The sequence below is a fragment of the Lissotriton helveticus genome, chromosome 4_1 (assembly GCF_964261635.1).
Source record: "Lissotriton helveticus chromosome 4_1, aLisHel1.1, whole genome shotgun sequence".
NCBI classification, from domain to species: Eukaryota; Metazoa; Chordata; class Amphibia; order Caudata; family Salamandridae; genus Lissotriton; species Lissotriton helveticus.
Window position 1 is genome coordinate 105,266,953 of NC_136063.1, and position 12,646 is coordinate 105,279,598.

General features: G+C 43.8%; 1 protein-coding gene across 4 annotated transcripts in view; it reads left to right on the top strand.

Annotated features, from left to right (window-relative positions):
- NUGGC (nuclear GTPase, germinal center associated) overlaps positions 1-12,646 on the top strand; it is a 1,180,213-nt gene that overhangs the window by 950,166 nt on the left and 217,401 nt on the right. For all 4 annotated transcript variants that reach the window (XM_078686520.1, XM_078686521.1, XM_078686519.1 and 1 more), the window contains exons 24-25: positions 5,989-6,022; positions 9,848-9,985. In XM_078686520.1, coding sequence (XP_078542646.1) covers positions 5,989-6,022; positions 9,848-9,985 — 172 coding nt within the window. The remainder of the gene's footprint in view (positions 1-5,988; positions 6,023-9,847; positions 9,986-12,646) is intronic.

Sequence of the window (12,646 nt, forward strand, 5' to 3'; positions counted from 1 at the left end):
CTGCTAGAGGGGTGACTTGCCTATGCCACAGGCAGTGGTTTGTGCCATGTCGACTTCAGTTTTAGCTACACCAAAAAACAGTCTGCAATGGTAGTGTGCATGTGTTTGGTGAGGGGTCTCTAGGAGTGGCACGATACATGCTGCAGCCCTCTGGTCACAAGGTCCTTGATACCACTGGTACCTTTTACATAGGTCATATCTGTGCCATTTGTGGAAACAAATGTACAGTTTTGGGAAACAACCCAGGCACTGGGAACCTGATCTGCAGGGACCCAGTGCACACTCAGTCAAAGTGCTTTAGCATCAGGCAAAACGTGGGGGGTAACCATGCAAAAGGGCAGTTTCCTACACTTGCTCCCTCAACTTTTTTATGTTCGGTTGATCCTTCTTCTCAAATATTTTCTTACTTTGTGGTAGGTATTATATTCCCTCCGTAGACTACAGGGTACAAACCTTATATCGTCTGCCTCAAGAAATCTATTGTGACAGATCCCTGCCCCAACTCCCACCCTCACCCCCAAGCACGTCTTTTTGTGGTGCCTACTGTCCACACAATTCTAATTCATTTGCAGGCCAACGTCGCCAGAGGAAGAAATACTTTTCCTGCCGGACTTTGAAGTGAACAACGCTAGGCTACGCCGGAATCAACAAAAAACTCCTCTGCAAACTACAAACTGTCCAGAACGCCACAGCCAGACATATCCTTGACATTCCACATCATGACCACATCACCCAACACCTCCGTGACCTCCACTGGCTCCCCGTCGGAAGAAGAATATCCTTCAAACTGCTCACTCATGCCTACAAAGCCCTTCATAACTCCGGACCCCACTACCTCAATGAACAAATCTTCTTCCACGCCCCCAAGTGATACCTCTCCTTTGCCGACCTTGCCCTAGCCATAGTCCCCCGCATCCACAGGGTCAGAGCAGGTGGCAGATCTTTCTCTTACCTGGTAGCCAAGACCTGGAAGTAACTCCCCCTCTTCATACAACGAAGCCTAACACTGCAGCAATTCAAAAGGGACCTCAAGACCTGGCTCTTCGAATGATTTACGGACATACACCACTTTTTTCCCAGACAAACTGATGGTGCAGACTAGGGTCACATTTTTGCTGAAAGTTGTATTGCCCTTTCATGTCAGACAATCCATCACACTTGCAGCATTCTTGCACCACCTTGCACCACCTTGCCCCTTGAAAGAGGGGGGGAGAGGCTCATTGCATGGAAGCCAAAATAGCTTTGACTTTTTACATCAATCTTGTGAGAAGTTGGCCTGATGTATGATGCTCACTAGTTCTAGTGATCACCTTGTATCAGTCCAAACAACCCATATGGTGATTGGTTGTAAGTCAACCTTATAGACCAGCTATACTAATCATAGCATGGACAAAGCAGTCTTAGGCTAAACTCTTTTGGCATGTGAAGCCAGCTGTTTTACCACAATACAACCCCTTGAATACCAGATGAAAGGACACCACACAGGTTGTTATGAAAATAAACAGTATATTTATTAATAACAACACCACTGAACTCTTTATGAGGTCAGAGGGCTAAGCACATGACAATCTCTTAAGAAAAATAAGACAAGTTGCACGAAATTACAATGGTACCCCAGAGGCACGACAAACCATATACTAAGTAAATGGAATGTGAAAGTCGATAAAAGAAATGGAGCTGTCCAGAGGCTGGAGATTCGCTAGGACTACCCTATCTTCACCTTAGGTAAGTAATAGGAGGCCCATGGGACGCGTGTGCAGAGTGTGAACTCACACGCGAGATGCGTAACATCGTCTATGGACAGTACAGTTCAAGTTAAAGATGAGTACGGACAATCCTGACTAGGTAGGACTAAAACGACTGTGGAACTGGACACTAGGACAGTTAAACTACCCTTGAGCACCGAAATGCTCTCGTTACCTCGCCCACGGGCTGCGGGTGCATAGGTGTCAAAGTGTGTCGGGTTCTCGCGTTGAAGTCTATGGAGCCTGGAAGAAAAGATGCTGCAGGCGACCAGGAGGAAGATGTCCGGTGCGATCCAAGGGTGGATCGGTGAAGAAGAGGACCTGAAAGCAGAGAGGACAGTGTTCAAAGTCACTAGCCAGTGACCAGTGTGGAACCAGGAAGGAACCAGGTGCTGTCGTCGCGATCAGGTGAAGAGTGGATGCTTGACTCTGCAGCCACGTGGACCAGGAGGTGTCTTCGACGACCAGGAGGGAGGCACGAGCTGTCCCACGCAGGCTCTCGCTGTCGGCGGTGTCGGATCCGGGATTGGAGTCAACAGGCCTTGGCAAAGGCAACCCACGCTGTGAGTGGAAAAGACGTCTGGTGCGGACTAGGAGGGGTGCCTCTCTTTTGGAAGGGAGCAAGGGCCAGTCTGGAGCAACCAGACCAGCAGTGAAGATTCAAAGGTTCGTCGTCTAGGAGGCCACTAGCCAGCCGGCAAGTGACCAGACAACACGTCGAGCAGCAAACAAGCAGAAGGCCCCACGCAGATCTCGTGGAAGCTGGAGGGCTGATCTTCGGTGCAGGGGCTGCTCGGGGCTGGGGCTTCTCAATCCCCAAAGCACTTGGTCGAGTTTGCCTCGGGAGTCGTGCTGGAAGCGAAGTGCAGGTTCGTTCAAGATGGCCGGTCCCACGTGTCTCGTCGCACCCACGGGCCTCAGCTTTGCTGCAGATGTGAGTTGAGGTCGGAGAGGTCTGGGAATCCGGGTCTCGTCGGGCTCTGAAGTCTGGATCCTCGAGGGAAGACGACAAAGTGAAGCTGCTGGATGCTTGATGGTGCCTGCAGTTGCAGGGTGGACACTCCTTGTCCACATGGGAGATTCTTCAGTGGAGCAGAACGTCGAAGTCCAGAGTTTCTTCTTGTAGAATTGTTCAGGATAATCTAATTTGGAATGGGACCAGCTCCTACCTTTATTCTCCTAAAGGGGGCTGCACTACTGACTAGGTCCCTCCCCTGGGTGGGACCAGGAAGGGGGGTGGCTACACCCCCTGTCCTTTGTCCGGTTTCCCGCCAGAGCTGGGGTAGGGATGCCCCAGCAACTGGTTTGAACCGGTGTATGCACAGGACACCTTGTGTGCCCCAGGCATGTCTCATTTCTTTCAGGCCTGTCCTACCCAATACACAAAATCCTGTCTGGGGTGGTGCTAGCACCTCCCAAGGCAGGAAACCCTTTGTCCAAGCCTCCCTCGCTAGAAGGACTCCCAGCAGCAGGAGGTCAGACTTGTGTCTGTGGTGGCAGCATCCATTTTGTGATGCTGAGGCTCGAGTTAACTTTAACCGGGGTTCACAGTTACATACATGTCGTGCCCCTCTAGAATGGTGGAATGCTACCCCCGTCGCCAGAATTGGCGAGGGGGTAGTATTCCAATTCGTATGACACCTTACTCGACATGTTTTGATAATGTTATACCAGAGTTAGCATTTAACCGCGAGGTTGATAATGCACTTAAGAGTATATGGTATAGCGTTATCATGGAACAGCTATTAGGACTTGGTTCCGCAAGCTGCAAACGGGCTCAGCTCATGCCAGAGCACCATCTCACATAATTCCAAGCACTCTGCCTTCAGGATTGATAAGACCTGCCATAGGAGTGACTGATAGGAATATATGTGTCCATTTTAGGGTTAGATATAGGTATACTATATCTACAGCAAAGGGTGATTACACCACCTTGCCCCAGCTGTCATGCAGCCAGTTGTGTCAGTTTTAGATGGCCAGCCAGGGGTGGCATAATACATGCTTCAGCCCATGGTAGGCCCTGGGTACACCTATTCCCTGGGTACAGGGACTGATAAGGTGGCCCAGTACCAATTGGTAAATGCACCTAAAGTACATGGTTGTCAATTTAGAGAGAGAACAGCTAGGCTGTGGGTCTGATTAGCAGGCCCACAGCCAGGGAAAGTCGTAAACCAGTGAAGCAAAAAGCAAAAATCTGGGGTGACCATAGGATTGCAGACCCCACTCTCCTACAAATCTTACCAAGGATCTTCGGTTAGAGTAGACTAAACTCTTGGTGGGGTTTGCTGGGACAAAGAAGGGTTACGAAAATAAAGACAAGATCAAGGTGGATAGTCCTCTGTATAAAAATCTGCTACACATTGGTCAAGAAGCAGCCTCTGGATGGTCTGAGTGCTCCTTCAACTAGAACAAAGGCTACTACCACTGTCTGCTTGTGGATTTCCTTTTCTGGGCAGCTGTCAGGCCACGATGTGGGTGTTAATTCATACGTTCACGAAGCACTGCTGACTTGATAGCCAGTTCCAGATGGAAGATAATTTTTCCCATTTGTTCCTGCCGAAACTTCATTTGAGTCATTGCATAGACCAGTCACCTTGGGAGTTACTGCTTAGGTATCCATTCACAAGGCAAGACATCTGCAGTAAACTATCCATCAGAAGAACAACTTACCATCTGTAATGCTCTTTCTGGTGGCTAGTCTCTCTAGCTGCAGAATCCTTCCCACACTCCCTCCTCCTCATTCTGTTGAATTGACTATATTCGTCAGCCATAAGAAGATAACAATTTAGACATCTGCACATTGTCACATCTGGTCATTAAGAAAACTCTGCGTCCGGCCTGGAAAAAGTAAAAAATTGACAGTGGTGTGCATGTATGGTGCATATATGTGGCTACCGCAACACATCTGGGACGGGACGGAACCAAAGTAAAATTACAAGATGCTACCTGTTAGCGCACAGGAGTAATTTTGAGGAAATTCTTAGGATCCAGTCTGGCGCCTGGTAGATATTCACAAGGTGAGAAGTCTCCAGTAAGATAAAGTTTCCACCAGAAAGATTTTTCCCCAAGGTTTAGTATTGTACTGTTGACGCTCCTGAAAGTGAAATGTGGAAAGAAGAGACCATATTCTCTAAAAATTCGATTAAGTGCTTTTGCTGGGAGGGGCTGCTGATACGTCTCCCTGTGCACTCCCATTTGGTAGAAGGTGGAGGTGAAGGGTGGGAGTGCGGTCTCTGTTGTTCAGAATGATGAGCAAGGTCAACCTTTTTTCCTTCTCCTGATCACTGTTCAGCGTGGTAGTCTGCCGATGATAGCCATGTGCAGAAAGCTCCCCCCTTGTCTCGCTGTTGTTTGTACTCCAGTCAGGATACTACCATACTGTGAGGAGCATCACTTTACACAAGGGCAGTGTCTGGAGAGCAGCCTGGAAAGGGCCCTTGAAAGAAGAATCACCCCTAACTGATTCTGAAAGTGCTGATAGCATGTAGACATTTCCTGTCTGTTTTGCATGTGTAAAATAAGGGCAAACTACCCACTTACAATTCTACATTCTTTTTGGCCTAGAAAAGGAGAGCACCTTGAGCACTCCTGGGAGGTGCTGTGCAACCAGTGCTGGTGTCTGCCCAACATCCAACTTCCCAGAGTTGAGGGGACATTACCTGAAGTCTTACTTTGCTGGCAGAAGCTATTCTTCTGACTTGAAGCTGACTTGTAGCCATCCTGCATGGTAAGGGAGGGAGAGGCCCTACCAACCTTGCAGTATGTGTGACTTTACAGGGAAAGGCATTAGCAGCGTGACCCCAATGCTGTTAGCATTTGTCTTGAGGAGGATGACAAGAGCTGTGCCCCAGTCTCTCTAGACCGGAATAAAGGATCTGCGTCTGACCTTGTTGCCGTGCCAAGACATGCAGCTACAGCAAAAGCGCACTGTTGTGGCCAAAGTGTGTTCCTGTTTTTTCTCTTTTTGCAGTGTTATATACCCATTGCAGAAACTATTGTATAACATGATTGTCCTCCTTCATACCTTCAGTGTAAAGCATCCTCACAGGTTTGGGCAATATCAATACCTAAATATATAACATTGATAGATCAGCAGGGGTTCATTGCAGAACTTGCACAAACCTTCAGCGTGTGGATGCAAGATATGACCAGTACATAAACCTTTTGATTATTAAGTGTGAAAAAATATTGTCCACAATGCTGAATGCTTGTAGCTAATTTTACATCATTTTTATTCCTGAAGGTCTCCGTGAATGGAATCGCCCTCACTCGATATGGTAAGTAGTACTGTAGTGGTGTTCTATGCAGTTCGCTGCATTTTCTGTTTGTAGTTTCTCGCATCTATGGGTGCATTACATTATTTAGATTTAAGTGAATGTAACAGAGTAAGTATTCTTGCTGTTTGTGCTGCTCCAGTTCGAATGCCCGCAAACAAGTGTATCTGGGTAAAATATGGGTGGTGGGGTGCAGCTGTGGAGAGTATCTTTAACTGAGAATCAAACTATCGAAAAGAGGACTGCAATGTGGCAAAATGAAAGGCTAAAGAAACACATGGTTAACAATCTAGTCATCAATCTTAAATATTCACCACATTGCACTGTAGGGAGGATGGCGGGTTATGGAAACACATCAATCAACCAACTCAAAGGAGTGGGTTCACAGATCAGAAAGGATTTGACAGGTTCCTCTTTTGTAAAGCAAAGATCTATCCTTCACATGGCATTTTCATAGGTGTGGGGTAGCTGACACCAGATGTTATTTCCACGTTAGGCAACTCTTGTGATTTCCAACAGGACTTCTTCCTCTGAAGTTTCTCCTGCTGCAGGAAACACAATGATCAAAAGCTTTGCTTACTTCTGTTTTTCCCTTTTTTGGCAGAGTTGTGTGAATTGTCTTGGTCTCCAGGCCAGAGGGAAGAGTCAGGAAGATACACTGTCCCAAAACCATCCAACAGTTAAGGTGCAAAAAAAACCAATGATCATATATACAACAAACATAATACCACTGCCATACTAAAATAGTGCACCACTGTGAGCAAAACTATATTATACAGAAAAATAAAGATATTCGTTTCATATGTCAAAGTACATTTGTTCATTTTATTCAAAAACAATACATAAGCAATCAATATTGACTTCACAATTAATTGGTACTTAAAAGAACATAGTTGAAAACAAATATTAAAATACATCACAAAGGGTAAAAACAATTTTTATGATACAGGTAACGTTGTTTGAGAAAAGTAGTTGTCGACGCAGCGTTTCGGTATATATTAGAATTCTTACACCTTCATCAGGACAATTTCTAAATGACAGAGAACAAATAATTACTTGACAAATCCAATTACATGTTGTAACAGTTAAAAAACAAACATATTGTCACTCGTGGTCAGTGGGCAGTATTTACAACAACAGAGAACATCTTTTTTATATAATTTACAGTATCATCTTCTACTAACATAAGTTCATTCTTATGTGCACTGTCTATAACTAGTGACTCAAACATTACTAATATCAGTTCCACTTAGTTAGAACTAAATGTAAGAACTCACTCTTATCGGGCACCTTTTATCTTGTAGCCCCTATGATAAAAAGTGTATTCTCTGTGTGCAAGGCATTTATCAAAGTCATCTATATGTGGAGTTTACTTGACTATTCCAAATGTTTTACATATATAATAAGCACATACCTCAGCTATAGGTTTTGAGCAAGGTGAATTTGTTCAGTACAACACAAGGTTTTTTTTAATAAAACGTGGACCCTTGGTTTTAGATGTGCCAGCTCAATCCTGCTGCTCGCATCAGAGAAAATTCTTTCCTTAAAGGAACAAAAAGGGCATGCCTATTATGATCACACTCCACATTTGGAGAGATCCCTTCAATGCACCACAACTCTCAAGTATTAAATTACCTTAAAATCCGAATATATTTTCACTTCACGTCTTACAAAGGGGCCACCGATTTCTGTAGTCAGTTTCAAGTTACTATCTAGAAAAAATTGGTGTTGTCTCGTTAGAAACTTACCCTAAGCTCCCTGAGGAATTATACTCTATGTTCATCCTTTTCACCAACAGATTGAATTTAACCAATCACAACTCTAAATTTGAATGTAAGGAAATCTCGCCGTCAAAATAAGCATATCAGCAAACAAAGCTGCAGCGGCAGAATTTTTAATCCACACACACGTTTATCCTTCAGTTCATTTTGGTAAGTGCTTTATAAGACCTTTGGCAAGAAAATTCCTCAGGGAGCTTAGAGTAAGTTTCTAACGAGACGACACCAAATTTTTCTAGATTGTAACTTGAAACTGACTACAGAAATCGGTGGCCCCTTTGTAAGACGTGAAGTGAAAATATATTCTGATTTTAAGGTAATTTAATACTTGAGAGTTGTGGTGCATTGAAGGGATCTCTCCAAATGTGGACTGTGATCATAACAGTCATGCCCTTTTTGTTCCTTTAAGGAAAGAATTTTCTCTGATGCGAGCAGCAGGATTGAGCTGGCACATCTAAAACCAAGGGTCCACGTTTTATAAAAAAAAAAAACCTTGTGTTGTACTGAACAAATTCACCTTGCTCAAAACCTATAGCTGAGGTATGTGCTTATTATATATGTAAAACATTTGGAATAGTCTAGTAAACTCCACATATAGATGATTTTGATAAATGCCTTTCACACAGAGAATACACTCTTTATCATAGGGGCTACAAGATAAAAGGTGCCCGATAAGAGTGAGTTCTTACATTTAGTTCTAACTAAGTGGAACTGATATTAGTAATGTTTGAGTCACTAGTTATAGACAGTGCACATAAGAATGATCTAATGTTAGTAGAAGATGATGATACTGTAAATTATATAAAAAAGATGTTCTCTGTTGTTGTAAATACTGCCCACTGACCACGAGTGACAATATGTTTGTTTTTTAACTGTTACAACATGTAATTGGATTTGTCAAGTAAATTATTTGTTCTCTGGCATTTAGAAATTGTCCTGATGAAGGTGTAAGAATTCTAATATATACCGAAACGCTGTGTCGACAACTACTTTTCTCAAACCACGTTACCTGTATCATAAAAATTGTTTTTACCCTTTGTGATGTATTTTAATATTTGTTTTTAACTATGTTCTTTTAAGTACCAATTAATTGTGAAGTCAATATTGATTGCTTATGTATTGTTTTTGAATAAAATGAACAAATGTACTTTGACATAAGAAACTAATATCTTTATTTTTCTGTATAATATAGTTTTGCTCACAGTGGTGTACTATTTCAGTATGGCAGTGGTATTATGTTTGTTGTATATATGATCATTGGGTTTTTTTTTTTTTTTGCTCCTTAACTGTTGGATGGTTTTGGAACAGTGTATCTTTCTGACTTACTCACCCCTAGTCCCGGATTGGATTAGTTAGGGGACCTCTCCAAACATTTTTTTCAGAGGGAAGAGTCACCAGTACAAGCGGCTTGTGCTTGGAAGGATCTGTCATGCAGTTGTCAGATACACTGGCAGGATCATTTAAAGTTTAGGAAAGTACAGAGAAACTTTGTGTATAACTTGCCTTTAGTTTTAGTCCAACTTGAAAGTGGCCCAGCCCCAAGTGGCTGCTGGGACTCTAACATGCAACTACGAAGGAAGCAGTATTCCTATTAACATTGTAATCATGTTTTTCAGGAAATCAATAGTACAATTTTCGAATTCTTTACATTTCCATGACATGACATAAATTTTGACAATAATGTAACATACAACGAAATCTTTTTAAATCAAGATTAAATAACCCAATGCATATCGGGGCGAAATGCCCCTTCCTCAGGGGTTCTGTGGAAAAAATCAGAATAAAAGAAAATGTATTAAACGATGCCGTTATTTCATTATTTGTTTATATTATTTAAACAGTGGGTAAATTGCATTAATAATCTCTTTAGACCAAATGATGGGTGATATTTAGTAGGAAATCGGGAGGTGTTTAGATTAAGAGTGCGATCTCCACACACATTCATTGATTTAGTTTTAGTCCGCCTGGTGTGTTGTATAGTTCACCCTGTTAGACTCCTAAATAGCAGCTTGAGGTCCTAATGCTTTCATTGCAATTCTGCTTCTTGAAGATGGCGCACAAGTGTCCCTCCTCTTCAGCAGTGTTCTTCACTGTGAAGTTTGCCTACCGCTCTACTACCTCATCCTTCACATTTCAGCTGAAGAGTCTCGCAGTATGTTCCGTCTCTGGATTAAGGATTACTGCCCAGGTAATGCAAATATAAGTCAGTGTACTTTCTATTGCTGAAACAGGTTATATGCATGTTTTCTAGCATGTAAACATTTGTCTCCATTATGTGAGTTTCATTATAAACTATAAAATGTATATTTACATGTGTAGGAATCGTGATTACAGTATAAATGTATTCATTTTTGGAAATTGATTGTGATGAAAATATACCAATAAAGCATCATTTACTTGTTCACCTACTAAGAAGCAACACAAACTCAGTCTTTCATTCTTCTGATGTTGAAACACTGTGTACCTTTATTCTAATGGATACGACTAACTACAGATTCCTAACCATTTGAATAACCCTGGCGCCAGATTTGATACAAAGATTTTTCTCTGCAATTCCTCTTGCGCTAGTAAGTGGCTCAGTGTGCCTCCATGATTGCTCCCTCCCTTCTCAGAAGTGACGTTGGTGCCACATATAACTGCCACTTCAGTGCATCGAAGTCCGTTCTATTCTTTCTACATGTTCCGATATGGATCGGTAGCTCACTTCCTCTGTCTCCTGAAAGAAGACTTTTTCTAGTCTGCAAGGAACATGTCACTCCCTAAAACAGCATTTAAACCCTGCAAGGACTGCCATAAACAGATATCCAGTGATGGAACTTCACAAGTTTGTCTCTGGTGCCCACATGATACAAAATCATGTGACAACTGCATTATCATGAATCTGAAGGCCATCCAGGATCACGAGGCTAAGCTCTATGTGGTTGAGCTTCGCAGGAAGGCTAGTCAAAGTTGAGGACTCAGACTCTTTCTTGTTACCAAGGCCATTCCTAGAGATGTCTGCACCCCTCTCCAAATCCTCAGATAAAACACAAGAATTCAAAACATGACTCCCCTTGTTCCCACCGCTCATCGGGAGAAATCGTGTGGTCAGTATCTCGATTTCCCCACGAAACCGATCCCCAAGCTAGTCCTGATGCAGCCCAAGTTCCCGAGGCCTTTGGCAATTCATCAACAGCTATAGGCCATCAAGGAGGCGATGTTGTAAATTTTTTGGTTCTCCTCCAGATCCATCTGGGGTGCCTTTGGGCCCTATGGATCCAAGGAGGCATCCATTTGTGTAAATGCTGGCGGATCACAGACGTAGATTGTGCCTCTCAACACTGCTCCAGGGTCCACCCTAGCTTTGGTGGCAGCGCTCACTGGCTTCTCAAATAGTAGCAGGACCCATGCCGGTCCCCCACACATTGATGCTGGTAGCAACACCAGAGGAAGAATCCATAGTCCTGTCGGATTTTAAAGCGAATCCACAGCAACCTCTGCCAAAGTTGCTCCAATTTCATCCTCAACCGCAGTCGAACTCTGAAGATACGCTTCCACTACCACAATGCTTTTAAGACCCAGAGCCACACAATAACAAATTGCAATCTTATGATGAGGAGAATCTGTTTTTGGACCTGCAAGAAGCCAGTGGCCTTGACACTTCTCCTGATTCTGGCCTCAATTCTCTACCTATCTTCTCTACGGAATGATCTGCTTTCTTTGCGTTGGTCATTAGAAATATTGCAGAAGTTCTCCAGCTCTTTTCAGGGAAGTATACGAAATGCTCTTGCGGAGGTGCTGCAGCCAGGTCAAACCTCTCCCCATTAAGTAAGCCCTCACAGACTTCCTTTGGGGCACATGGACAAAGCCAGGATAATGGCTCATCCACTTTCCCCCACTCCCTCCTGACAACAGACAAATTGCCAGCGGACACAACCCAGCTACGGGACCCATCTTTCCTCCTCCAGCACACAACACCAGAGAGCCTCGTGGTTCAAGCCTCCACTAGCAGGCTAAACACTAATGCATTTCTGACTACCCTTCCAAACAGAGGCAAAATGCATGATACCTTACCAGACAGTGACAAAATGCATGAGGTCAATCAGGAAGCAGATGTTCTCCTCTGCCAGCCTCGCTGTCTGATCTTTAACAAATCCCGGAGAATTATTCACACATGGGACTTTTTGCCTACAGTCCTGGACAATCCTCGGGTTAATCTCCAACAAATAATACAAGTGGTCAAGACATGGTGAAGTATGTAATTTTGTCGGGAAAGGACACTACTAACTGTCTGGGTAGGGAGTTGATACCAGTGTGGTTCTGGATATAATCTACAGGCTTCTCAAATGATGTTCAGGCATCACTGATAGACGTACCATTAGTTGCACCGATCTCCTCAGACAGAAATCAGATTCAGCCCTAGGGTGCTTTAAGGAGAGTAAGGGTACAGTGCCCTCACTTGGCCCTGCACCACCTGCACAGCACTGTTTGCCCAACAATAATGCCCATTTCGAGGCTTTGAAAGAGGCATTCAGCAGAGGCAACACCAAAACCTGCCTCTGCAAAAACAGACATCACAATCCTTTCCAGGTAGAAGTTGGGGATTCAGATGACAGTGTCCCAGCAGGAATGCATTACCAATTCTCGACCAACGTCACCCAGTTGGAGGCTGAAAAATTCATTAACTCCAAGGGTAGCAAAGCATTGCATTTGACAAATGATTGCTTCAGATGTTCATGATGGTTATGTCTTACCTTTTCTGTGCACCCCTCCTCACATGCCTCCTGTACCACAGCGACTTCGTGCTCACCTCAGTCAGTCGTGAATCACCTCCAGACAGCCAACCTCTTGAGATTACTAAGGTTTTCCA